At 47.2% G+C, this 27,389-nt stretch overlaps 1 protein-coding gene across 1 annotated transcript in view; it reads right to left on the reverse strand.

Moving 5' to 3' along the window:
• Positions 1 to 25,481, reverse strand: part of LOC129698158 (LIM and senescent cell antigen-like-containing domain protein 1) — a 115,497-nt gene extending 90,016 nt beyond the window's left edge. Inside the window, exon 1 of the mRNA XM_055637093.1 lies at positions 25,150 to 25,481. Coding sequence (XP_055493068.1) covers positions 25,150 to 25,178 — 29 coding nt within the window. The 5' untranslated portion in view covers positions 25,179 to 25,481. The remainder of the gene's footprint in view (positions 1 to 25,149) is intronic.
• Between the last annotated feature and the right edge of the window lie 1,908 nt (positions 25,482 to 27,389).

Genomic DNA, 27,389 nt, shown 5'->3' on the forward strand with positions numbered 1-27,389 from the left:
ACACCTGTCTCTTTACCTCCCCCCCTTGACTCCATTTAAGGACCCAAACAGTCTTTACATTTGCACCTCCTCTAATCTCATCTACTGTATCCTCTGTTCCAGGTGTCAACTTCTCTACATCGGCGAGACCAAGCGCAGACTTGGCGATCGTTTCGCTGAACACCTCCACTCAGTCCACCTTAACCTAACTGATCTCCCGGTGACTCAGCACTTCAACTCCCCTCCCATTCCCAATCTGACCTTTCTGTCCCGGGCCTCCTACATTGTCAGAGTGAGGCCCAGCATAAATTGGAGGAACAGCACCTCATATTTCGCTTAGGTAGCTTATACCCCAGCAGTATGAACATTGACTTCTCTAACTTCAGATAGCCCTAGCTTTCCCACTCCATCTCCTCCCCCTTCCCAGTTCTCCCACCAGTCTTACTGTCTCCGACTACATTCTATCTTTATCCCGCCCCATCCCCTGACATCAGTCTGAAGAAGGGTCTTGACCCAAAACGTCACCCATTCCTTCTCTCCAGAGATGCTGCCTGTCCTGCTGAGTTACTTCAGTTTTTTGTGTCTAAATTGCAAATATTAAAGCTGAGACTTAAATGAGAAAACCAAGAACTGCAAATGCACAAAGTGCTGGAGTAATTCAGCTGGTTAAGCAGCATCTCTGGAGAACAAGAATAGGTGACATTTCAAGTCAGGGCCCTTCCTCAGAATGAGGATTTGCCATTGAGAGGTATGGATATTAAGGGAAGGACTACAGACCTTCGACTTGGCAGCTATGGTAGAGCAATGGAATTCAATGCTGAGCATAATCTGTTAATAATAATAATAATGGATGGGATTTATATAGCGCCTTTCTAGATACTCAAGGCGCTTTACATCGCATTATTCATTCACTCCTCAGTCACACTCGGTGGTGGTGAGCTACTTCTGTAGCCACAGCTGCCCTGGGGCAGACTGACGGAAGCGTGGCTGCTAATCTGCGCCTACGGCCCCTCCGACCACCACCAATCACTTACACAGGGAAGGGTGCAAGAGTCCAAAAGCGGCAGAATGCAGAAATATCCAATCTAATATATAGAAAATGTTGGAAACACTCAGCTCTGGCAGTAATTGTGGAGGGAGCTAATGTTTTAGATCAATGCTGTTACAGAGGATTCTGAAGGTTAGAGAGATCTAAAGCCATGGACGAGAGCATTGGCAGGTGAGCAGAGGCACAAATGGAGATGAGCAAGAGCACATCCTCTTCCCAATGTTCAACTGAAAGATAAATGACAGCCCACCTAAAAGTGGATGTCAGACAATAACAGCAGAAAAGCAGTGGCGAGAAGAGGGAAGGATATATAATGTTAAAGTGCCAGTCAGCAGAGACATGCAAAGGCGAATAAAACATAGAAATTAGGAAGGATAGGCCATTCGGCCCTTCGAGCCTGCATTTAATATGATCATGTTAAACTCAGTGCCAACCTCAGCCCTCTGATCCCCTTGAGACATTGCAAAATATAGCAATGAGCCATCCTTCTGTGGCATTTTTGGACAGAGAAAGAACAAAACGAGCAAGATGCTTTAGTGCAAGACGAGATGCTAGCCACAATTCCCTCAAAACCACAGTATCATGTTAGCGTCCATAAAGAGGCTGAAGTGGCAAGATCCAGCAAACAGACATTCTGGAGAGAAACGCAGGAGATTCATGCTGAGTGTGTCTGGGGTGAGACTGGCCCTTGATTGTGTAGGAAAAAATTCAAGAGGTTAAAAACAAGAAGCAGGGCAATTGGGCTAATTTCTGGAGTCAACATGTGCACACCGACACGTATACAGGGAATGTTACATGAGCAAAGCAAAGGATATTACATCCTAGTTGTAAACAGAGGATGGATAAACATTGGGTGGGCGGCGCGACTCATGTCGCAGCGGCCTCTGCAGTCCGTCTGTCTTTTTTTATTTTTTGTCTCCTTTAAATGTAGTTATAGTGGGTTTTTTTTTAACTGAGTATGTGTGTGGGGGGCGGGGGGTGGGGATACTTTTAAATCTTTTCCCTGCACGGAGAACCTGACCTTTTCTCTGTCGGGTCTCCGTTGTTGTTGGGGCCTAGCACCGTGGAGCGACCTCCAACCGGAACGACCTGGTGCTTCAGTCGCGGAGCTGCGGACTTAATTATCATCGCGGAGCTGGCCGAGTTCAGAACGGGAGGAGCTGTTGCGGCCCGACCCCGGAGATTCGGAGGCTCCAGCTGCCGGCCCGGTGGACAGTGACACCGGGAGCCCGTGGGTCCCTGCTGGGAGACCGCTTTTCGGGGCTTCCGCAATGGCGACTACGGGGTTGAAAAGTACCTGGAGCGGGGCCTTACATCGCCCGGCACGGCTTTAACGGCCGTGGGACTTGCTAGCGCCCGCCGGGGGCTCCAACACCAAGACCCGGAGCGCGGCCTTGCATCGCCCGGCGCAGTTTTAATGGCCGTGGGACACTTACCATCGCCCGCCGGGGACTTTAACTCTGACATCGGGAGGAGAGCAGGGGAGAGATAAGACTTTGCCTTCCATCACAGTGAGGAGATTCACTGTGATGGATGTTTGTGTAAATTGTGTCTTGGTTCTTTTTCTTGTTTGTATGACTGCAGAAACCAAATTTTGTTTGAACCTCAAGAGATTCAAATGATAACAAATAAATTGTATTGTATTGTTGTGTATGTAAAGGAGATAATGCAAGAGCTCACAAAGTTGGAGGTCTAGTGTTGCAATGAGCTGGTTTGGAGACAGGGATGAAGCAACTTGGAGCACTGACAAATCTACATTTAAACCCCCTTTTCACGAGGTGACTTGACGCAAGAGGTAACCAGAGTTTAACATCGTGGGAACCTCGTGCGGTAACAGTACGGCATTCGTGGACCACCGTGGCGCTAACGGCAGGTAATCGTGTAACTTGGGTACTCGGGAGAAAATTCAAACATGTTTGAATTTGTCCAAGAGTGACTTGTACACTTGTGGTTGAGCATTGCAACATTTTATGAATGTAGTAGCCAGTGCGATATCCGTAGTAACTCTTGCAGTTACCGTGGGAACTCCTGCGAACGGTGAACCCGGAAGTTGGATAGAGTGAATCCAGCCAGTTTGCTATTTACATACAAATCTAATAAAACTAGCTAACAAGCATTTCATTAATGTCAGTGTGTCTCTTTTTGTCTGAAAGCAGTTTCTAACTGGAGGAACTCCGCGGGCCAGGCAGCATCTACGGAGGGAAATTGACAGGTGAGCCTTTCCTCAGGCTGCCTTATCTCTCTACCCCCCCCCCCCCCCCCCCCCCCCCCCCACCCACACACACACAATGCTGGAGAAACTCAGCGGGTGCAGCAGCATCTATGGAACGAAGGAAATAGGCAACGTTTCGGCCCGAAAAGTTGCTTATTTCTTGTGTATGTGTCGGAAGGAACAGCAGATGCCGGTTTAAAGAGAATGAGTTCGACGGCAGGCAGCATCTTTGGGGAGAAGGAATGGGTGACATTTCGGGTCGAGACCCTTCTGATATGCTGCTTGTCCCGCTGAGCTACATGTTGTGTCTATCTTCGTTTTAATCCAGCATCTGCAGTTCCTTCCTGGCCGAACCCGATTGAAAGATGAGAGGCTGGGCGATAGAAATCATTAATTGAATTAAATAACTAGATACCTGTCTAATCGTATCTACAGGATTGGACAGGCTAGATGGAGGAAGAATGTTCCCGATGTTGGGGGAGTCCAGAACCAGGGTCCCAGTTTTACAGTCTACCGTGGGAATTCTTTAATTACAGCGGGAAACCTTCAGTTTCCCAGGGGGTCGGGACGGGACTGGAGTTGGGAGGGAAAGGTGGGGGAGTCGAGGGAGAGGAGGGGGAGACAGATGGGGGTGTCTTCATTTACTGGCGGTGGGTGTCTGTCACTGAAACAGGCAGGTGAGATTTCGCATCCACCTTGTGTGTGCCTCTCTCTCTCTCTCTCTCTCTCTCTCTCTCTCTCTCTCTCTCTCTCCCTCCCTCCCTCCCTCTCACACAGGCATGAATGGAGGAACTCCGCGGGCCAGGCAGCATTTACGGAGGGAAATGGACAGGCGACCCATTCTTCAGGCTGCCTTATGTCTCTCTCCCCCCCCCCCCCCCCCCCCCCCCCCCCCAACTCCCACCCACACACGCGAATGCTGGAGAAACTCCGCGGGTGCAGCAGCATCTATGGAACGAAGGAAATAGACAATGTTTCGGCCCCGCTGCACCCGCTGAGTTTCTCCAGCATTCATGTGTGTGTGTGGGTGGGAGTTGGGGTGAGGGAGGGGGGGGGGGGGGGAGAGAGACATAAGGCAGCCTGAAGAATGGGTCGCCTGTCCATTTCCCTCCGTAGATGCTGCCTGGCCCGCAGAGTTCATCCATTCATGCCTGTGTGAGAGAGAGGGAGGGAGAGAGAGAGAGAGAGAGAGAGAGAGGCAGTCCTGGTCAGTCCTTTGAAGATAGACACCAGTTGCTCGGAGCAACTCAGCGGGACAGGCAGCATCTCTGGAGAGAAGGAACGGGTGGCGTTTCGGGTCGAGAGCCTTCTTGAGACTGAAAGTTTCACCTCTCAGTAGATCATAAAATAACACAATCATCACGGTCAATGTGAGATACAGTGTTTATTCATATTTGACAAAATAAAAAGACGACTTCTTGCACATATTGAGAGAAGGTGCATCACACCAAACAACATTTGTCTAAAAAAACACAGATTATTCTTCAGCTCATTAAAGAGCTCGGGTGAAAAAAAACAATATAGTGTGTGACAACAAAGTAACATCATTTGTGCCACGTGATTAACTACACTACAGTCCACGATTCACGATTAACGTAAAGATTGGGAGACGGACAAGTCACTCGCACAAATGACAGAATTGCCGAGTACCGTGGGAACTCTTTACTCTACCCCCGTTATATCGTGTGATATCGTGCTAGACCACGACCACTCCACTCTGGCTACATCTTGCGTCAAGTCGCCCCGTGAAAACTAGCCATTAGATTGTTGTGGAGAGGAAGTAAATCCAGTAGTCCAGTGATCCAGTAGTTTACAGCATCAGCAGGCATGTTGTTCAGTTAAAACAGATGTCTTAATAACGTTGAAACTGTACTATGTATTAACAGAGTAGTTTTGCAGATGCCAAGAGCAGCAAATTTTCCTTTCATGGATAATATGCAAGCAGCAAGTAATCTTGGAATTCAGCCAGGATTTCTTATTAAAACAACAGATACTAAACATGTACATTAGCAAAAACAGCACAGAAACTGCTCAGTTACTAACATGTACAGTGCCCTCCATAATGTTTGGGACAAAGACCCATCATATATTTATTTGCCCCTGTACAACACAATTTGAGATTTGTAATAGAAAAAAAAATTACATGAGGTAAAGTGCACATTGTCAGATTTTAATAAAGGCCATTTTTATAATTTTGGTTTCACCAAGTAGAAATTACAGCAGGGTTTATACATAGTCCCCCCCATTTCAAGGCACCATAATGTTTTGGACACAGCGATGTCATGTAAATTAAAGTAGTTATGGTTAGTAATTTGTTGCATATCCTTTGCATGCAATGACTGTTTGAAGTCTGCGATTGACGGACATCACCAGTTGCTGGGTGTCTTCTCTGGTGATGCTCTGCCAGGCCTGTATTGCAGCCATCTTTAGCTTATGTTTGTTTTGGGGGCTAGTCCCCTTCAGTTTTCTCTTCAGCATATAAAAGGGGGTGCTCAATTGGGTTCAGATCGCGTGATTGACTTGGCCACTTAAGAATTGACCATTTTTTAGCTTTGAAAAACTCCTTTGTTGCTTCAGCAGCATATTTGGGATCATTGTCTTGCTGTAGAATGAACCGCTAGCCAATGAGTTTTGAGGCATTTGTTTTTGAACTTGAGCAGATAGGATGTGTCTGTGCACTTCAGAATACATTATGCTACTACCATCAGCAGTTGCATCATCAATGAAGATAAATGAGCCAGTACCTTATCAACCATACATGCCCAGGGCTTAACGCCCCTGCCACCGTTTCACAGATGAGGTGGTATGCTTTGGATCTTGGGCAGTTCTTTCTCTTCTCCATACTTTGCTCTTGCCATCACTCTGATATATCAATCAATCAATCAATCAACCTTTATTGTCATCTTGCAAGCAACAGTTGTTACAGTGCAAAATGAAAAGACGTTTCCCAGTGAATAGCGGAGCATCGCACATGAAATTTAAACACTTCACACATAATAACACTAAAAACAATCCAGTCCCTGATGGAACAGTATAAATAGTTAAAAGCAGGTAAAAAAACACAATGTTAAAATTCAATAAACCAATCATAAAAATGTCCGGGGCCGCTGATTTGAGTGACCAGTGCCAGTATTAAAGTGTCCGTGCCAGCCGCAGAGTCAAGTCAAGTGACTGTGGGTGCAGAGTGACTGTTTAGCAGCCTCACAGCCTGTGGCAGGAAGCTGTTTAGCAGCCTCGTAGTCCGGGCTTTGATGCTACGATATCTCTTGCCTGATGGCAGGAGATCCAGGTGTGCGTGGAGGGGGTGCAGTTTGTCCTTGGCAATTCTCTGTGCTTTCTTCAGACAGCGGCTCTGGAACAGTTCTTGTACCGAGGGTAGGGAGACGCCAATGATCCTCTCGCTCCCCTCACTACCCTCTGCAGAGCATAGGTTAATATTAATCTCATCTGTCCACAAGACCTATTTACAGAACTCTTAGAATAAAGGGGAGGCCAGGGAAAAATCTTTTTCACCCAGAGAGTTGTGAATTTGTGGAATTCCCTGCCACAGAGGGCAGTGGAGGCCAAATCACTGGATGGATTTAAGAGAGAGTTAGATGGAGCTCTAGGGGCTAGTGGAATCAAGGGATATGGGGAGAAGGCAGGCATGGGTTATTGATTTTTGGGGACGATCAGCCATGATCACAATGAATGGCGGTACTGGCTCGAAGGGCTGAATGGCCTCCTCCTGCACCTATTTTCTACGTTTCTATGTAACTGTGGTTGCACTTTTAAGTACTTCTTGGCAAACTATAACCTGGCCATCCTATTTTTGCGGCAAACCGGTGGTATGTATCTTGCAGTGTAGCCTCTGTATTTCTGTTCATTAAGTCTTCTGCAGACAGTGGTCATTGACAAATCCACACTTGATTCCTGAAGAGTGTTTCTGATCTGTCGGACAGGTGTTTGGGGATTTTTCATTATTATAGAGAGAATTCTTCTGTCATCAGCTGTGGAGGTCTTCCTTGGCCTGTCAGTCCCTTTGCGATTGGTAAGCTCACCAGTACTCTCTTTCTTCTTAATTATGTTCCAAACAGTTGATTTTGGTCATCGTAAGGTTTGGCTGATATCTAACAGTTTTATTCTTGTTTCTCAGTCTCATAATGGCTTCTTTGACTTTCATTGGCACAACTTTGGTCCTCATGTTGATAAACAGCAATAAAAGTTTCCAAAGGTGACGAAAAGACTGGAGGAAAGGCTAGAAAAAGTTTAACTTGTGTCCATTAGAATTATTCCAAATGATGAATGCTTGCCATCAGAAGACCTGAAAAATGTAAATTCACTATACTGGGATTGCAGCAATACTAAAAAGAAAGTTGGTATTACTCAAGTTCGCAACACCCGAGAAGAAACAATACTTGGATTGATAATCTATGATCAGAACTTTGGCTATAACTATGTATAATAAACTATGCATATGAAATATCACATTTCCATTCCACAGATGCTGCCAAAACTACCAAACAGTTCACAGCCTAACTTAATCAAAGATGAATTGTCGGGCCCTGGGGAGTTAATAGAGCAAAGGGATCTAGGACCACAGGTACATAGTTCCCTGAAAATGATGTACAGGAAGATGGGGTGGTCAAAAAGGCTTTTGGTACATTGGCCTTCATCCTTCAGGGTATTGAATACAGAAGTTGAAACGTTATATTACAGCTGTACAAGACGATCGTGAGGCCACATTTGAAGTATTGTATTCAGTTTTGGTCACCTTGCTATAAGTACAACGTCGTTAAGCTGGAAAACGTGCAGAGATTTACGAAGATGTTGCCAGGACTCAAGGGCCTGAGCTAAAGGGAGAGATTGGACAGGCTAAGACTTCACTCCTTGGAGAGCGGCCGGCTGACAGGTGACTTTTTAGAGGTGTATAAAATCACGAGGGGAAATAACTCCGCCCAGGGTAGTACAAAAACTAGAAGACATTGGTTTACCGTGAGACGGAAAATTTAATAGGAACCGGAGGGGCAACTTGTTCACAAAGAGGATGGTGAGGATATGGAATGAGCTGCCAGGGGACTTCCATAAAACATATAAAATACACTTGGGACAGGTACATGGATAGGAAGAGTTTAGAGGGATATGGGCCAAACGTGGGCAAATGGGACTAACTTACATGGGGCATCTTAGCCAGCATGGACGAGTTGGGCAGAAGGGCATGTTTCTGTTGTAGGACTATGGTCCTTCCAATAATTTTGCTTTATAGATGACAATTTTGCAAAGTTCTGTTTAAATGTTGACATGTGTGGACTACACAGTACTATTAGTGGGTTGAAAAACACATCTTGAGGCTAATAGTTTTACATTTCTTAATTCTGGCAGCAAGTCACGAGTCGTAATACTGCGATCTCTAAGAGAAAAAGAGGGGGAGAAGAGAGGGGTGGGGGGGAGGAGCGGAGGGGGGGGGGGGAGAAAAGAGAAGGAAGAGAGAGAGAGGAGGGGGAGAGAGAGGAGGGGGGAGAGAGGAGGGGGGGAGAGAGAGAGGAGGGGGGAGAGGAGAGGGTGGGGGGAGAAAGAGGAGGGTGAGGGGGGAGAGAGAGGGGGGGAAGGAGGAGGGGGGGGAAAGAGGGGGGGGGGAAGAGGAGGGGGGGGAAAGAGAGGAGGGGGGGGAGAAAGAGGAGGGGGGGAGGAAGAGGAGGGGGGGGGGAAAAGAGGAGGGGGGGGGAAAGGAGGAGGGGGGGGAAGAGGAGGGGGGGGAAAGAGGAGGGGGGGAAAGAGGAAAAGAGGGGGGGGAAAGAGGAGGGGGGGAGAAGAGGGAGGGGGGGGAGAGGAGGGGGGGAGGAGGAGGGGGGGGAAGAGGAGGGGGGGAAGAGGGAGGGGGGAAGAGGAGGGGGGGGGAAAGGAGGGGGGGGGAGGAGAGGAGGGGGGGGGGAAGAGGACGGGGGGGGAAGAGGAGGGGGGGGAAGAGGAGGGGGGGGGAAGAGGAGGGGGGGGAAGAGGAGGGGGGGGAAAAGAGGAGGGGGGGGGAAGAGGAGGGGGGGGGAAGGAGGGGGGGACAGAGGAGGGGGGAAGAGGGGGGGGGAAGAGGAGGGGGGGGAAGAGGAGGGGGGGGGAAGAAGAGGAGGGGGGGGAAGAGGAGGGGGGGAAGAGGAGGAGGGGGGAAGAGAGAGGGGGGGGGCAAGAGAGGGGGGGGAGGAAGAGGAGGAGGGGGGGAAGAGGAGGGGGGGGGAAGAGGAGGGGGGGGGGAGAGGAGGGGGGGGAGAGGAGGGGAAGGAAAAAGAGAGAGAGGGGAAGAACATAAAAAGAAAGAAAGAAAGAGGGAGGGGAGGGGAAAGGAGGGGGGGGGAAAAGGGGGGGGAGGAGGAGGGGGGGGGGAGAGGAGGGGGGGGAGAGAGGAGGGGGGGGGGAGGAGGAGGGGGGGGAGAGGAGGGGGGGGGGGAGGAGGAGGGGGGGGGAGGTAGGAGGGGGGGGGGAAGAGGGAGGGGGGGGGGGGAGAGGAGGGGGGGGGGGAAGAGGAGGGGGGGGGGGGAGGAGGAGGGGGGGAAGGAGGGGGGGGGAAGAGGGGGAAGAGGAGAGGGGGGGAAGAGGAGAGGGAGGGAAGAGGAGGGGGGAAGAGGAGGGGGGAAGAGGAGGGGGGAAGAGGAGGGGGGAAGGAGAGGAGGGGGGAAAGAGGAGGGGGGGGAGAGGCGGGGAAGAGGAGGGGGGAAGAGGAGGGGGGGAGGAAAGAGGGAGGGGGGGGAAGAGGAGGGGGGGGAAGAGGAGGGGGGGAAAGAGGAGGGGGGGGAAGGGAGGGGGGGGAAGAGGAGGGGGGGGAAGGAGAGGAGGGGGGGGAGAGGAGGAGGGGGGGGAGAGGAGGGGGGGAAGAGGAGGGGGGGAAAAGAGGAGGGGGGGAAGAGGAAGAGGAGGGAGGGGGCGGAAGAGGAGGAGGGGAAGAGGAGGGGGGGAAGAGGAGGGGGGGAAGAGGAGGGGGGAGAGGAGGGGGGGGAGTGGAGAGGGGGGGAGGAGGAGAGGGTGGGAGGAGAGGAGAGGGGGGGGAGAGGAGAGGGGGGAGAAGGAGAGGGGAAAGTAGAGGAGAAGAGAGGGGGAGAGGGAGGTGGTGGGGAGGAGGGGGGGGAGAGGAGGAGGGGGGAGAGGGAGGGGGGAGAGGGGGGGGGAGGGAGGAAGGGAGGGGGAGAGGAGAGGGGGAGAGGAGAGGGGGGGAGGGGAGGGGGGGAGGGGGGGGGGAAGGAGGGGGGGGAGAGGAGAGGGGGAGAGGAAGAGAGGGGGAGAGGAGAGGGGGAGAGGAGAGGGGGAGAGGAGAGGGGGAGAGGTGAGGGGGAGAGGAGAGGGGGAGAGGAGAGGAGGAGGGGGAGAGGAGGGGAGGGGGAGAGGAGAGGGGGAGGAGGGGAGGGGGGGGAGGAGGGGGGGGAAGGAGGGGGGGGAGGAGGGGGGGAGGGGAGGGGGGGAGAGGGAGGGGGGGAGAGGAGGGGGGAGGAGGAGAGGGAAGGGGGGGAGAGAAGGGGGAGAGGAAGGGGGGAGAGGAAGGGGGGAGAGGAAGGGGGGGAGAGGAAGGGGGGGAGAGAAAGGGGGAGAGGAAGGGGGGGAGAGGAAAAGGAAGGGGGGGGCGAGAGGGGGAGAGGAGGGGGGGAAAGAGGAGGAGAGGGGGGGGAAGAGGAGGGGGGGAGGAGGGAGGGAGGGGAGGAAGAGGCGGGGGGGGAGAGGGATGAGGGGGGGAGAGGAGAGGGGGGAGAGAGGAGAGGGGGGGAGAGGAAGGAGAGGGGGGGAGAGCGGAGAGGGGAGGGAGGAGGGGGGGAGAGGGAGGGGGGGAGGGGAGGAGGGGGGGAGAGGAGAGGGGGGGGAGAGGACGCGGAGGGGGGAGAGGAGAGGAGAGGAGGGGGAGAGAGGAGAGGAAGGGGCGAGAGGGGCGGTGAGAAGGGGCGAGGGAGAGGGGCGAGAGGAGGAAAGGAAGGGGGGGAGAGAGAGAGAACGGAAGAGGGAAGGGGCGAGGGAGAGAGAGAGAGAGAAGAGAGGAGAGAGAGAGCCTTTTTAAACCAAACCCCCCCAAACAACCATTTGCAGGCAGGGTTTCCTCAAACTAAACCAAGAGGGGGGGGGTGGCTCTGAGCAAGGTGGCCAAAAATGACGGCCGTAGGTGGCGGCGTTCTCTCAGAAATCGCAGCACAGAATGCCAAAACCGGTCAAGAACAGACTTTTAGTAATATAGATATGTTTCTCTTTTAAATTGGCAACATTTTAATTTCAGCTGAAGATTCTGCAACATGATTGTGTTAAACTTTCTTTTTAATCTGTTAATCTAATTTTTCAGTCTGTAATATAATAAGAATGAACTGCAGATGTTGGTTTATACCAAAGATAGTAGTAACTCAGTGGGTCAGGCAGCATCTCTGAAAAATGGATATGTGGTGCTTCAGGTTGGGAAGCAAGCCTGAAGAAGGGTCCCAACCCGAAACATCACCTATCCATTTTCTCCTGAGATGCTGCCTGACCCACCAGGTTACTTTGTGTCTATCTTTGTAATCTGTAAATTTGAAATAAATGGATTTGCTATGCTACTACAAATCTGTTTTGCTCTTTCTCCAATTTACATTATCTAATAATCAATCTATACCGTACGTATGCAATGTTATTTTGTGTGCATATTTTTCCTTTCAAAATGTACAATTTCCTAACCCTAATAATTATGCCTGGTGCAAATGCATCAGAATTTTAAAAAATATCCATGAAAGCAGAATTCCATTAGCATTATTCACTTCTCCAACCAATTCATGGCTATAATCACAATTTCTGATTCCATAAACAACGTAACATTGCTTCTTTTTTTTTAAATGTTGAAAGCAACAACTATGCAATTTGTTGTGGAAAATTTGAGTATTTAATGCAGCATGAAAAATGTACCATCTGATTAGGAAATTGTTTAAAAATGTTAATACAGTAATGCTACCTGCCTTTCAATAAATCATCGTTCAGTGGCACAGTAAATTAGAAAAACTGCCTTTTCACCAGTGGGAGCTAGATTCAAATGCAGTTATGAATAACATACAATTTCCTGTCGGTGGCACTTTAACCTTCTTGCAGAGTACGTTTTAAACTGAAGGACTGGAACGAGGCCAACTGCAGATGTGTTTTTAAAAAAGAAAAACATATGCAGAATTAATCTAGATAATACCAAGTCTGTTAACACCCGTGCCAGAGAAATGGTTAAGGCTCCAATTAAAAAATGAAATCACCACATACACAAAGGAATTAGAAAATGTAAAGGTATTCAAAGCCAATCTCTTTTGACTGTTCACTTCAGATAACCAGCCTTTTCTGTACATGTCCTCCCACCCGATTTTCAAACACAATTTTTGTCTCATATTAACAGTACCTTTAACAATGAATGAATTAGTTTTATTGCAATATAGTTGAAGTTGACTCATAACCAAGGTGCCCTAGCATGCCCAAATTGAATCAAGCTACTACAAGCAAAAGAAAAACAAAAAAGTCCTGTAAATTTTCAGTAGGCCAGGCAGCATTTGTGAAGAGTATCAAGATGAATGTTTCAGGTTCATTACTTTTCACTAGAACTCTCCGATCAACACGAAACATCAACTGTTTCTTTCTGCATGGCCTGCTGAATATTTCTAGCATTTCTGCTTTTATTTTGGTTTTTAGCAGCTGGAATTAAAAAATATATATCCAACGTCACACCAGAAGACAAAGACCAAGAGGTACACCCAACATCAACGATCCCCATATATGTTCTTTGAGGGCAGAGCCACCAGAGGTGATGGCACGTTTGTGTAATGTGGCACTACAAGCACTGACTGTGGAAGCCAGTCTCATCTTGTTAAAGATGGCCAAAAGTAATGGAACAAAGAGTGATGCAGCAGGTGTTGCTGGCACCTCAGGTCCAGCAACCATAGGTGGTGGTGGTGGCGGTGGCGGTGGTAGTGGTAGTAGTGGTAGTAGGAGGAGGAGGAAGATCAAAGTTCAGGTGATGAGAATGATGAACTCAGTTCAGTGAGAATGAGTTACTGGGAAATAATGCCCCTGTCCCACTTAGGAAACCTGAACGGAAACCTCTGGAGACTTTGCGCCCCACCCAAGGTTTCCGTGCACTTCCCGGAGGTATCTGCCAGTCCCCTTACCTGCAGTCCCCTTACTTGCAACCTCCAGCAACCACCGGGAACTGCACGGAAACATTGGGTGGGGCGCAAAGTCTCCAGAGGTTTCCGTTCAGGTTTCCTAAGTGGGACGGGGCATTAGTGTGGTAAATTAGATTGATGGGGATCCTCTGAGCTGGCATAGAATAAATGGGCCATGGCCAAATGCACAAACCCAATCATCCCTGGGATCATTCTCATATACCTCCTCTGGAGTCTCTCCAATGCCAGCACATCTTTCCTCAGATATGGAGCCCAAAACTGTTCACAGTTTTAAGTAGAATAAAACATGAAAACAATAGGAAACCGCAGCATCGATGGATCTTGATAACTTGGAAGGATTGTGGATTTTTGTCGAGGAAAGCACAAGATAATTTGGATTTGTTTACATACTTACATGCTTTTTCAAAATCACATCAACCACATTGTGCATGGCATAAAAATAATTCCAAATATATATCACTTTGAGATATAAAACACAACTATCCCAAAAAAGATTCTATTTAGTTGTATGATTTGAACTTCTTGTAATCAACAATTAAATACAATATTACCACTGATCTTTAAAACAAAAAGTACAATATTAAGAAGAGGTACTTTAACATGACAGAACATATCATAGAGCTACCATCCAGAGAAGAGTTAAGTCAGCTCCCCCCCCCCCCCTATCTTTTCCAGATAGTTAAAATATCCTTAGATTTTCTGAAGATGATACTGCCCAACATTCCTTCACAAACACCATAACCAGTCATTCATCTAAATTCCGCTTCTGGGATCTCACTATCTGTAAATTGGATGTCATGCATACCAATGTAGTGACTAAAGAAACTCCAAGTGATACGCTTCATAAAGATTTTGGGATATTTGACAGGCTATTGCTATTTAAGTGCTTCATTTTATCTCAAAAAAACATCTCAAATTTTACCATTCTAGTCCATTCAAATTATAAAACCCAGCATTTCAATACGAATGGATTGTAAATTATAAAGAACGCACCAAACATTTGTTAAATTACAGAGCCACCAGAGGTTAAGGATTTGAATATTTTTCAATTCAATACAAGATGCTGTTCTTATTTATTCGTGTAACACCTTTGAAGTAAAATGCCCAAGCATACTTTAGTGAAAGTTGATCAAATAAGATGCAATAGCAAGCCACATAAACAAAAGTCCTTTAAAATCCAAAATATCTGATACAATGATGGAGAACTTTAGTGGGGAACCTCTAAAGGTTAGTCCCTTGGCAGCTGCAAAGATATGTCCACCTTGGTGGAGACCTTAAACTAAATCACAAGGAACTGCAGATGATGGAATACTGAGAGAAAAAAAAACAATCTGTTGGGGGAAGACAGCAGGTCAAACACCATCTGTGGTTAAAGATTGAGAATGATTACATTTAAGATGGGTTAAATAGGCAGAATCATAGTATTCAGCTTTAACACAGGATTGGGACAGATGAGGCCATGGAAGGATTTGAGTATATGACGAAGAATTCCAAAATCAAGCCACTGCTTTATTGGGATTCATTATAGGCCAGCAAACACAAGAATTACCAGTGAAAGGAGCATGGTGCCAGTTAGATGCAGAGCCTTGGATAACCTAATCTTTATGGAGGTTAGAGCAAAGTAAGTTAGCCACCTGCGTGTCGAAATAATTAAGAAATAAAATACAAACAAATAGAAATAGGCCATGTGATTTGCCATCAGCAAGATTTCAGTTGATCTTTTCCCTCATCTACTTTCTCTACATCCCCCAATTCCCAGTTCTGACATGGGGTCTATGACCTGAAACATTCATTCTTTCTCTCTACAGATGCTCGTGGCCTGCTAAGTGTTTCCAGCATTTTGCATTATTAACTCCTTTGATTCCTTTCAGTGCAAAACTCCACCATTCTCAGTCGCAAATGTAAATCAACTACATTCAAGGAAAGTTGGGAGGTGACGAGTTCCAAAAGTTTATCATCCTCTAAAGACATTTTGTCTTACTTCTGTTTTAAATTGTTACCCAATATCCTTATTGAAACCTGAAGTTTATATTAACCTTCTAAATTATTAAAGGTAGACAAAAATGCTGGAGAAACTCAGCGAGTGAGGCAGCATCTATGGAGCGAAGGAATAGGTGACGTTTCGGGTCGAGACCCTTATTCAGACTGATGTGTGGGGGCGGAAAGAAGAAAGTAAGAGGCAGAGACAGTAGGCTGTGGGAGAGCTGGGAAGGGGAGGGGAAGGAGGGAGAAAGCAAGGACTACCTGAAATTGGAGGTCAATGTTCATATCACTGGGGTATAAACTGCCCAAGTGAAATATGAGGTGCTGCTCCTCCAATTTGCAGTGGGACTCACTCTGGCCATGGAGGAGGCCCATGACAGAAAGGTTGGATTCGGAATGGGAGGGGAAGTGCTGAGCCACTGGGGGATCAGGTTGGTTAATGTGAACCGAGCGGAGCGACAGGCTACAATGCACAAGTCAGCAGACAACGGGGGCAGAAGCGTGATCTACGTCGCCCTCACCTTGATGGCCACCTTCGTGTGTGGCTGCATCAGGCGGAGCGTAGAGCCAAGGCACGTGGGCACCAAGTGTCACTACCTGCTGAGGATCTACCTGTCTTGCGTGTGTCGCGAAGGATGGGCCTGGCGCAGATGCCACACATTGTGCCAGTCAGCTGGACATTGTCACACCATCTGTTGTTCGTGGAAAGGTTCTTCCGGACCAACACCCTTGACCACAAGTCCATCGGGCAGTGGTCAGCATGGAACGTCCTGCAGGCACTGCAGGGAAAGGACTCCATGGATCCTGTGGCGTGGTTCCCAGAGCAGACTGCCAGATTCTGGCAAAATGCCTCATTGCCAGAACTCACCAACAAGCACCAAGACCTGGCTTGGCTGGCGGTGAGGGGAGCCCTCCCTGTCAGATCCTTCCTACACCGTCGGAACCTCACTACCAGCGCATGCTGCCCTCGGGACGGCTGCTATGGAGAGGAAACGGTTGCCCATTTCTTTGCAGAGTGTGGATTTACAAAGAGAGTCTGGAGAGGTCTACAAGGGTCCCCGTCACGGTTTATTCCAAACAGCTCCGTCACAGAGGACTCCGTGGTTTACGGACTGTTCCCAGGGACGCATTCAGAGACGGATATCGAGTGCTGCTGGAAGGTCATCAACTCAGTGAAAGACGCTCTTTGGTCTGCCCGAGCGTTGTTGATCTCCCAGCAGAGGGAGATGTCCATGTTGCCAACTGGCCCACTGCAGACTGCAGGAGTACGTGCTGAGAGATGCACTGAAGCCCGGTGCAGCCAACGCCAAGGCTCGGTGGGGGAGGAGTCTAGGGTCCTTCCGCTGCTGGACATGGGCGGGGGGCAGGGTGTGGTGGAGCCCGCCCCCCAAAGTAAGGAAAGGGATTCCACGCCAGTGGGCATAATGATTGGCAAGGGTGTGGGGAAAAAAAAAATTGTGATTTGTGGCAACTGTATTGTATGTATGTACGTGTATGTATGTATGTATAGACTTCGAGAATGTCGGATTAAGTTTTTTAAGGATCATGTATTTAAAATATTTATTTCTCAAATAAAGTCTATTATGACATTTTTTTTTAAAAAGCAAACTGAGCGGAGGTGTTGGAGCGAAGCGATCGCCAAGCCTGCGCTTGGTCTCACCAATGTAAAGCAGTTGACACCTAGAACAGCGGATGCAATAGATGAGGTAGGATAATGTTCTAAATTATTGAAGTTACTTTGGTATATAGAATGCATAGATCGTAGGACATCGATTCTGAGAACATTTGCTAAAAGTACACAGCAGCACAGTTATTAATTATTATATATAGCATGATGAGTCTAGATGTATGTCTACAAAGTCATAAACACATTTTAAAACAGACAAGTTTTGCCATATCGTAAACAAAGTTTTTCACTATATCTAGGTACATAAACCAGCAGTGCATATACAGTTAATGAATGTGGAAGTAAAACCATCCACTTCTTCATATACATTTCATCTAGAAAATACATTTTGTACAGCTCTTTCTTTAATCCTCATAATAAACGGTTCCTCACAAGGTCATCAGCAAATGTGACTAATCACCATTTACTTTGTGAAATCAAATCCATGAAGCAATTTAGAAAGGGAAGACTCTAATCCCGATCATAAAGACCCAACTAATTGTTTCCATGTTTTTACATTTTATCCGACACCTTTGCTTCTTTTAGCATTTTATGAAAAACTTCACCAGCTGCTTTTTACACATACACAATATCTCAGTGCATTTAAACGCCAAATTTCAGATACAGATTCCTCAAAGAAAACCAGACTCTTTGCCAGGTAGGATATTTCCTTTTGTGTCATATTTAATCAATGTACAATAACTTTTCAGTTTACATCTGATAATAACATTTTAATGGGATGTTTAGTTTAGAGATACAGTGCATATCGGCCCTTCAACCACCAAGTCCACTCTGACCACTGATCAGCCATCATAGTAGTTCTACGTTATTGCACTATCTCATGCACTCCCTACATGTTAGGGGTACAATTAGAGACCAATTAACCTACAAACCCGCACATCTTTGGGATGTTGGAGGAAACTGCAGCATCCAGAGGACACCCATGCGAAATGTGCAAACTCCACACAGACAGCACCAGAGGTCAGGATTGAACCCGGGTCTCTGGTGCTGCCTAATGCAGCACTCTGCCAGATGATTACTCCAGCTGTAGCTGTTTGCATGTAGTTGTACTGTTGTTAAATGACTCCATGACTCCTATTGCTGATAACTTTCAAATTCTCACATTTGAGAACTTTATTACTGATCTTTTAACCCAAGTCATCAAGACTCTTTATGCACTGAGACAGGGTGGTTTCTAATTCCTTCAACAAACTGGAGAAATAGAATTAGTACATAAAACAAGTTTGAGATCTATCAAGGTTCTCATACCCTATTTAACAATCCTTTTACTGTTCTCATTCTTTAGCAACTGCATACTTTCCTTGATTACATAAACAAATTATCACTTTCATAGGATCTCTCAATAGATAAATAACATTGTAGCATGTTTTGCTTGATGAATCTTTTAACTACATCCATATATCAATATCCAAGAAGAGATTGCCACAACTTAAGTCATTTGAAAAGTATAACATTGTTTTGAGATAAAATATCTTAATGTGTTTTGACATACACATGGCATGGATACAATGTATGTTTCTGCAGAAGTGAACTGCAGGATCACAAAAATCACCCAGTGTAAAAGGCACGTTCGACATGTAATTACAAATTTGCAGTAATCCCAAACGCACGTCCCTGTTGCGAAAAGGTTCGGCAAGCTTAAAAGCCCAACAAAACCACGATTGCTACATTCTGCATAAACAAATACCATGATATAATGCTTCTCAAAAAGGGTCACCAACAATCACATTGAAAGAACTAAATCCCAAACGTGTGATTGGGGGACCATAATAATGGCCACCATTCAGCTATCAACTTGGAATGTTGGAAATGTTCCTGCTAACAAATAGTTTATTGTTCACTTAAAATCCAGAAAATAGAAGGCTCAGTGTGGCCCTCCTTACATCATTTTAAGAATGGATAAAAAAAAGTTATATCTTCAATAAAATTACAAAAAAATTAAAAATACTTAAGAGCATCCTTTTTCACCCTAAAAACTTGTCAGCAATTCTGTTGTTCCCCGTTCCTATACCACCCAACACTTGTCCCTATATCCCCTCCCTCGCCTCCATCCAGGGACATAGAAAATAGGTGCAGAAGTACGCCATTCGCATCTGCACCGCCATTCAATATGATCATGGCGGATCATCCAACTCAGTATCCCGTACCTGCTTTCTCTCCATACCCCCTGATACCTTTAGCCACAAGGGCCGCATCTAACTCCTCTTAAATATAGCCAATGAACTGGCCTCAACTACCTTCTGTGGCAGAGAATTCCAGAGGTTCACCACTCTCTATGTGAAAAAATGTTTTTCTCATCTCGGTCCTAAAAGATTTCCCCCTTATCGTTAAACTGTGACCCCTTATTCTAGACTTCCCCAACATAGGGAACAATTTTCCTGCATCTAGCCTGCCCAACCCCTTAAGAATTTTGTAAATTTCTGTAAGATCCCCCCTCAATCTTCTAAATTCTAGCGAGTACAAGCCGGAACCCCAGTGGTCCTTTCATGGACGATAAATGGTCAGGGGCATCTCCTCTAATCTCATCTATTGTATCCTGTGTTCCCGATGTGACCTCCTGTACATCGGCGAGACCAAGCATAGGGTCAGCAATTGTTTTGGCGAACACTTGTGCACAGTCCACCAAGGCCTACTGCATGTCCCAGTTAGTTGTTAACTACTTTAACTCCTCTTCCTGTTCCCATACTGACTCTTCTGTTCTCAACCGCCTCCATTGCTAAAGTGAGGCCACATGAAAACAGGAAGAGCAACACCTCATATCCCACTTGAGTAGCTTACAACCTGATGGCATGAATATTGAATTCTCCAATTTTAGTTAACTACATTTCCCCCCCCCCCCCATCCCTTCTTCCCCCACAACCTCAGCCAACCCATCTTTCCCCTTTCACACCCCCACCCCCCATCCCTGTATCCATCTTGGAATCGCATCTCTCTCGATCCCCCCTCTCACCTACATTCCTTCCTTTAGCTTCATAATTCACAACTCCTCATTATTTTTGTCCAACACCTCCTTTGGCCTTTGTATAAACATCTGCCTATCAAAAAACACCCTCACCATACAATTCTTCCATTTTCTTTCTCCCCCCACCCCCTCACACTATCAGTATGAAGAACGGTCTTGTACCAAAACATCACCTAATCCATGTTTCCCAGACATGCAGCATCTGCAATTTATACCAATTACAATGATTGCCAGGACCTTTGCTTTAAATGGATTGTGTTGAATTGGCAAACCATGCCAAGAATGCCAATAGAGGTATAACTGTTAGTATTCCATTGCAACTATTGCCCTTGTTGGTCACATAGTGAATGAGGGCAGATCTAGGCTTGACAAAAGTATCACCACCAGACGATTTCCACGTCATTATAAATATTACCCACTTGTCCAGCTGTCAGAGGGAGCCAGGCGGCCACTTCCTAAAATCAAATCAATTTATGAGAAGGGAGAAGCCAGGCAACAACAAATTCACAAAAACAACAAATTCAGTCTGAAGAAGGGTCTTGACTCGAAACATCACCTATTCCTTCACTCCATAGATTTTGCCTCACTCGCTCTCCAGAATTTTTGTCTACCAACAACAAATTAAAGTATTTTGTATGGATCAATTCCTCAGAGAGTGCAGTTTAAGTATTATTCCCCGCAGAAAATAAAGAATCCTTTTGGTGTGACCAATAACAATAGTAACACGTCACACAACTGGAAAGCCAATTGGAAAGCCAATTTAGTTTAATTTAGAGATATAGTGCAGAAACAGGCTCTTTGGCCCACCATGTTGACCAGCGATCCCTTCACACTAACGCTATCCTACAAACAGCAAGGACAATTTATAATTCTACCAAGTCAATTAAATTATAAACTTGTACTTTTTTGGAATGTGGGAGGAAACCGGTGCTCCCAGAGAAAATCGAGGCAGGTTCCAGGGAAAACATACAAACAGCACCTGTAGTCAGGATTGAACCCAGGTCTCTGGCCCTGTAAGGCAGCAACTTTACCACTGTGCCGTCCATTTTCCCTCCAACAGCTTTTTGTTTTCAGGTTGCTGTGAATAATTCGAATACCGAATTATTCCATTAGATTAGATTAGATTAGATTAGATAGCCTTTTTTGTCATTCAGACCGAAGTCTGAACGAAATTGCAGCAGTCATACATATAATACAATAAAAACAACAATAAACACATATTAACATCCACCACAGTGAGTCCACCCAGCATCTCCTCACTGTGATGGAGGCAAAAGTCTTAGGTCTGCAGTCTCTTCCCTCCTCTTCTCCCTCTGCGCTGAGGCGATACCCCCCGGGCGATGTTATAAATCAGTCCCGCGGCTCAAACACCGCGGCCCGGGGTGGTTGAAGCTGCCGCCCACCAGTCCTGCAGACGCAGCCGCTGGCCCGCGGCCGAACCCCGGACTCAGGCCACCACCGCCAGAACACCGTCCCAGCCACCCTCACATGAGTTCTGCGCCATCTTCAGCTTCGGGCTGGGCCGCCCCGACATGGGCGCCGAACCTCCCCCGGGCCGGGCCGCCCCGACTTGGGCCTCGCTTCTTCGTCGCTTCTCCCTCGGGCCGGGCCGCCCCGACATGGGCGCCGAACCTCCCTCGGGCTGCGAGCGCCGCACCTCCCCGAGCTCGGCCGCTCCGACGGGAGCCTCGTTCCACCCTCGGGCTGGCCACCCTCACGGGAGCGTCCCAACCTCTTCCAGCCCTGAGTCGGACCACCCTCATGGGAGCGAGCTCAGGGCGAGTCCTGACGGGCTCTGTCTCCGGAGCCTCGAGGTCGTCAGCTCCATTAGGCCTCAGCACAGACGGAGGCAGAGAAGGGGAATACGACAAAAAGGTTGCATTCCCCCGCAGGGAGAGACTGCAAACCCCGTTTCAACCCCCCCCCGCCCCCAAAACACAAACTAAAAACCAAAAACTAGACTAACCAAAACAAAATAAACAACACAAAAAACACAAACAAACGGGACTGCCGGTGAGCCGCTGCAGCCAGAGCCGCGCCGCCACTCCGGCATTAATCAGTTTCCCCGTATCCAGTTCAGTTTCAGCGTTATAGTGAATTAGCTCATTGTGTCTGACACTTTGTGTCTGTGCCTAAGTTTACTAAGACGACTCTGAGAGTCTGGAGGTGAATTACTCACAGCAGGATACCCAAGCTCTGACCTAGCCATTTAGCCACAGATTTGCACAAATTGCTGGAGTAACTCAGCAGGTCGGGCAACATCCCTTAAGAAATTTTAAATTCCAGAAGCTTCTTTTGGCTTTTTGGTCACATTTGGCCTCATTGCATATTTTATTTCTATAAGAACTATTGAAATTTAATTGATCATTTCCTGATCGCCCAAGGCCTTTCACTCTCCATCACAAATACTGCCTGTGTCCACCTCTATAGTATCATCATCCCCTGTATCACCTCAGCCTCAGTTATTGTTCCGATTGTTCTGGTCAGCCACCATTTTTCACCCTTCACAAGCTGACGTTTATCCAAAAACCTGCTGCTCAAGTCTAATATTTCATTAGATCCTGTCCACATATCCTACTTGGGCAGTCACTCAGGAGAAAGGATGACTTGCTTCACGCCAAGTTTCTGAATTCTGAGGGGACCAGAGACTAATGTAGGATGGACAGGAGGTACACTCCTTCAGATACAGTTACAGGGCTTTGCTTTAATCTTCACTCACAGACTCAGTGTTCCCACTACCAAGCTGGACTTGTTCAAGCACATCCTCAAATCCATTCCTCTGCCCATCTGGTATTCTCCTCCTGTGACCATCCAGATAGAGCATCTGATCAAGGAGCCAGTGTTGGGCATGCGCGTGGCATAGCTTATTCAACATATAAAACCGTCTCACAATCCTATATTATCTTCCCGTTCACCAGTTTTTATTTTACAATTGTAAAATGATTTCAAATTCCTTTTCACTTACAAGCCATAGAGCCTTACAGCATGGAAACAGGCCCTTCGGCCCAACTTACCCACACCTGCCAACATGTCCCACCTACACTAGTCCCATGTTCCTGTGTTTGGTCCATATTCCTCTAAACCCGTCCTATCCATGTACCTGTCTAAACGTTTCTCAAACATCACAATAGTACCTTCCTCAAATATCCTCAGGCAGGTCATTCCATACACCCACCACCCTTTGTGTGAAAAATGTACCCCTCAGGATCCCTCTCACCTTAAACCTTTGTCCTCTGGTTCTCAATTCCCCCACTTTGCTCTGTGTCTACACAATCTATTCCTCTCAAGATTTTGTAAACTTCTATAAGGTCACCCCTCGTCCTCCTGCTCTCTAAGGAATAGAGTCCTAGCCTGCTCCACCTCTCCCGATAACCCAGGCCCTCGGGTCCTGGCAACATCCTCGTAAATCCTCTCTGCACCCTTTCCAACTTGACAACATCTTTCCCATAACATGCTGCCCAAAACTGAACACAATACTCTAAATACAGCCTCACCAACGTCTTATAGAACTGCACCATGACTTCCCAACTTCTATACTTAATGATCTGACTGATGAAGAACTTCAACCATACAATGAATCTGGAATCATTAATTTCGTCTTTACTTCTGTAACCTTGTGTTGTTCACAAACAGCCTTCTATTTTCAAACAAAACACAGGCTGCTTGAGTAACTCAGCGGGTGAAACTGAAATTGAACTGGGGTCAGGCAGCGTCTATGGAGGGAATGGACAGATGACATTTTGGGTCAGGAGCATTCTAGTAAGTAGACATGCCTGGATTTTTTTTCCCTGCAGCAACATCTCCTGCATTACTTAACAGCACAACTAGTAGATTGCAGCTTCACAGTTCCAAACAACTGGTTCAATCCCGACCCCCAGTGATGTCTGTGTGGAGTTTGCAAAATCTCGCTGTGACCACATGAGATTTCCCCCTACAACTCCCAGCCATTGTGGGTTGGTCAGCTAACTGGCTACTATGCAAACAAATGGCAGAAGATGGGAAAGGTTGACAGGAAACTGGGAAAAAATAGTTTACAGAGAAATTTAGTGAGGAATGTGATTGCACTGTGAGCCAACATGGACGCGATTCTCCAAAATAACCACATCCTACTTCAGAAGCAAAATATGTCTGCAATTTGACTAAAATCATCCATTCTAATGTATTCTTCACTGGATGGATAATTCCAAGAAGTACTCCAAAATGTTTTACTATTTTAAAAAGGCAACATTCAGTGAAACTGAATTTCAAACAAGAACAAATTTTGTAAAACATTTTTTTTTTAAATGTAGTTTTAAATTATTAACACTGAAATTCACCCAATGTAATCATAATGTAAATGTCTTGTACAAGTTCATAGAACATTTTCCTCCACACAGTCACTTCTACAATTGGCTAACTTCATTTAAAAGCTACTCAGCAAATGATTAGGAAGTGAATCTAAAAAATCAAGGCGCAAAAAAACCTCAAAATAGATCACATCCTGATTTTTTTGCCAGAAATAAAAACTGATATTACATAGTCAAAGAGTTTTTCCACTTCTGCCTTCGCAGTGATTGCACATCGCGATGAGTAAGTTTCTGGCTCCAATGTGTAATTTTTTTTTCTCCTTATTGCCAGTCTGCTTCCTTAGCCCGTTATTGAATTTACTTCAAATGTGCACTTGGGGATATTGTTTTTTCTTAGCAAAAAAAAAATCACCATAAAACCCTCAGCAATGTTCATTGTACGCGAGGGAGGCGTTATCCTAGGCCGCAGGTTATACATTTTGATACAATGGAACTTTTTTAAAGATGTTAACATGTCTATTCTGGCACTTTAGGGTGTGGTGACTCTCGACTAAGTAACTCGTGTTAATCTCAAAACTTTGCACACTGACTGAAATTTTAATTAATCTTCGATCGCCGGGTGAAGAGCGAGCAATTTAATACCGGAGCAGTTTGCCTCGGCTCCATCTTCTTTTGCATGAATTGAACAAAAACTAAACCTACAAGGAGAAAGCAATAATTTGAGCCATCGAGCTGTTGCCGCCGCCTTGGCTGCAGCCCTGGCGGCGCTGACACGCATTTAAAATGAAGACAACTTCAAAAGCCCGTACAAGTACAATGAAAAGTGCACTCTTTTTTTCTCCCTTGGTCGTGATTTTTGTTTTACCTTCCGGTCATTCCAGCAACGGCGAACATTCCCCGTGTGTGTCAGGCTGAGTGCGGTGGCCGTGACACCGCCTCTCTCTGTCTCTGTCTCTGTCTCTCTGCTGTCGCTGCTCCGACCGCGGGGCCACAGTAATGGCGATGCCGCAGGCAATCCGGAGCCCGCGCCGTTAACCATTCACTGCCAAGCTGGCGCCGGCTCTAGTTCGCAGGCGACTCCCCGACTGCAGGAGAAGCTTGGAGAAAGGGCGATTGATCGGCAAATTCACCAATGAACCTCGGCGGGAGGCTGCGTGACAATGCAATGAGCGAAATCACTTGAACATGCATAAAGTGGGTGTGCACATACACGCCTACTCAGGGAGGGAATTGCAAAGGGAGCCCCTGATGAGAAGAACTTTTTTTCCACACAGAGAGTGGTGAATCTTTGGAACTCTCTGCCACAGAGGGTAGTTGAGACCAGTTTATTGGCTATATTTAAGAGGGAGTTAGATGTGGCCCTTGTGGCCAAGGGGATCAGGGGGTATGGAGAGAAGGCAGGTACGGGATACTGAGTTGGATGATCAGCCATGATCATATTGAATGGCGGTGCAGGCTCGAAGGGCCGAATGGCCTACTCCTGCACCTAATTTCTATGTCTATGTTTCTATGATGGGAAAAGTTATTATTTTTAATTTATTACCCTCCACTGCCTCAGAAGACAGTGGAGGCCAATTCTCTGGATGCTTTCAAGAGAGAGTTAGATAGAGCTCTTAAAGATATGTCAAGGGATGTGGGGAAAAAGCAGGAACAGGATACTGATTGTGGATTATCACCCATGATCACAGTGAATGGTGATGCTGGCTCGAAGGGCAGAATTGCCTCCTCCTGCACCTATTGTCTATTGAACTGCCTGGAAAGTGATTGTTTAGCATGGTGGTGTTAGGTACACGTGTCGCTTTACCTCCCCCCCTTGCCTCCATCCAAAGACCTAAACAGTCTTTCCAGGTGCGGCAGAGGTTCACCTGCACCTCCTCCAACCTCATCTATTGCATCCGCTGCTCTAGGTGCCAGCTGCTCTACATTGGTGAGACTAAGTGTAGGCTTGGCGATCGCTTCGCCCAACACCTCCGCTCAGTTCTTTTTTTTTCAAATTTCAAAATATTTATTTCTCGAAGAAAGTCTATATACAATACATAATCCTTACAAAACTCCATCCAACGTTTTCAGAGGCTATACACACACACAATACAGATTCCCCAAATCACAATTTTACCCCACATCCTTGCCACTCATGTGGCCCACTGGCGTGGAATCCCTCCCCTTATTTTGAGGGGCGTCTCCACCACACCCTGCCCCCCATGTCCAGCAGCGGAAGGACCCTAGACTGTGGTCCTCCCCCTCCGAGCCTTGGCGTTGGCTGCACCGAGCTTCAGTGCATCTCTCAGCATGCACTCCTGCAGTCTGCAGCGGGCCAGTCGGCAACATTCCCCGATGGACGTCTCGCTCCGCTGGGTGGTCAACAACGTTCAGGCAGACCAAAGAGCGTCTTTTACCGAGTTGATGACCTTCCAGCAGCACTCGATGTCCGTCTCTGAATGCGTTCCTGGGAACAGTCTGTAAATCACAGAGTCATCTGTGACAGAGCTGTTCGGAATAAACCGTGACAGGGACCCTTGTAGACCTCTCCAGACACTCTTTGCGAATCCACACTCTGCAAAGAGGGGATCTTACCGAAACTTACAAAATAGCAGGGGTCCCGCAGGGCAGCGTGCGCTGGTAGTGAGATGTTCCCGATGTACAGGAAGGATCTGACTGGGGGGGCTCAGCTCAAGGCCATAAGGGCCAAATCCTTGGTGCTTGTTGGTGAGATGAGGAGATGAGGCATTTCACCAGACAGAGAGTGGTGAATTGCTCTGGGAACTCTCTGCCACAGCCACAGGATCCATGAAGTCATTTCCATATTTAGATGTCCAGTTAGACTGGCCCATGTGCATGGGGATCTGCGCGCAGGGTATCCTTCGCAAGGCCGGGGACAGGGAACCTGAGCAGGTAGTGACACAGGTGCCCATGATCAGGTGGGCATCAGGGTGAGGCAACGTTGGGCAATGGCCTACACCCCGTTGTCTGCCGACTTGTGCATGAGGCCCAAGTCCATCCTCGTACCCCCAGATGCATTCTGAAGACGGCCCAGGTGATCCCTGCAAAGGAGGGATGGACAGTCCACGCTCTGCGCCAAGTGACAGCAGCCTCGGGCAGACACAA

This window comes from Leucoraja erinacea, chromosome 6, assembly GCF_028641065.1.
Source record: "Leucoraja erinacea ecotype New England chromosome 6, Leri_hhj_1, whole genome shotgun sequence".
In the NCBI taxonomy this organism is placed as follows: Eukaryota; Metazoa; Chordata; class Chondrichthyes; order Rajiformes; family Rajidae; genus Leucoraja; species Leucoraja erinaceus.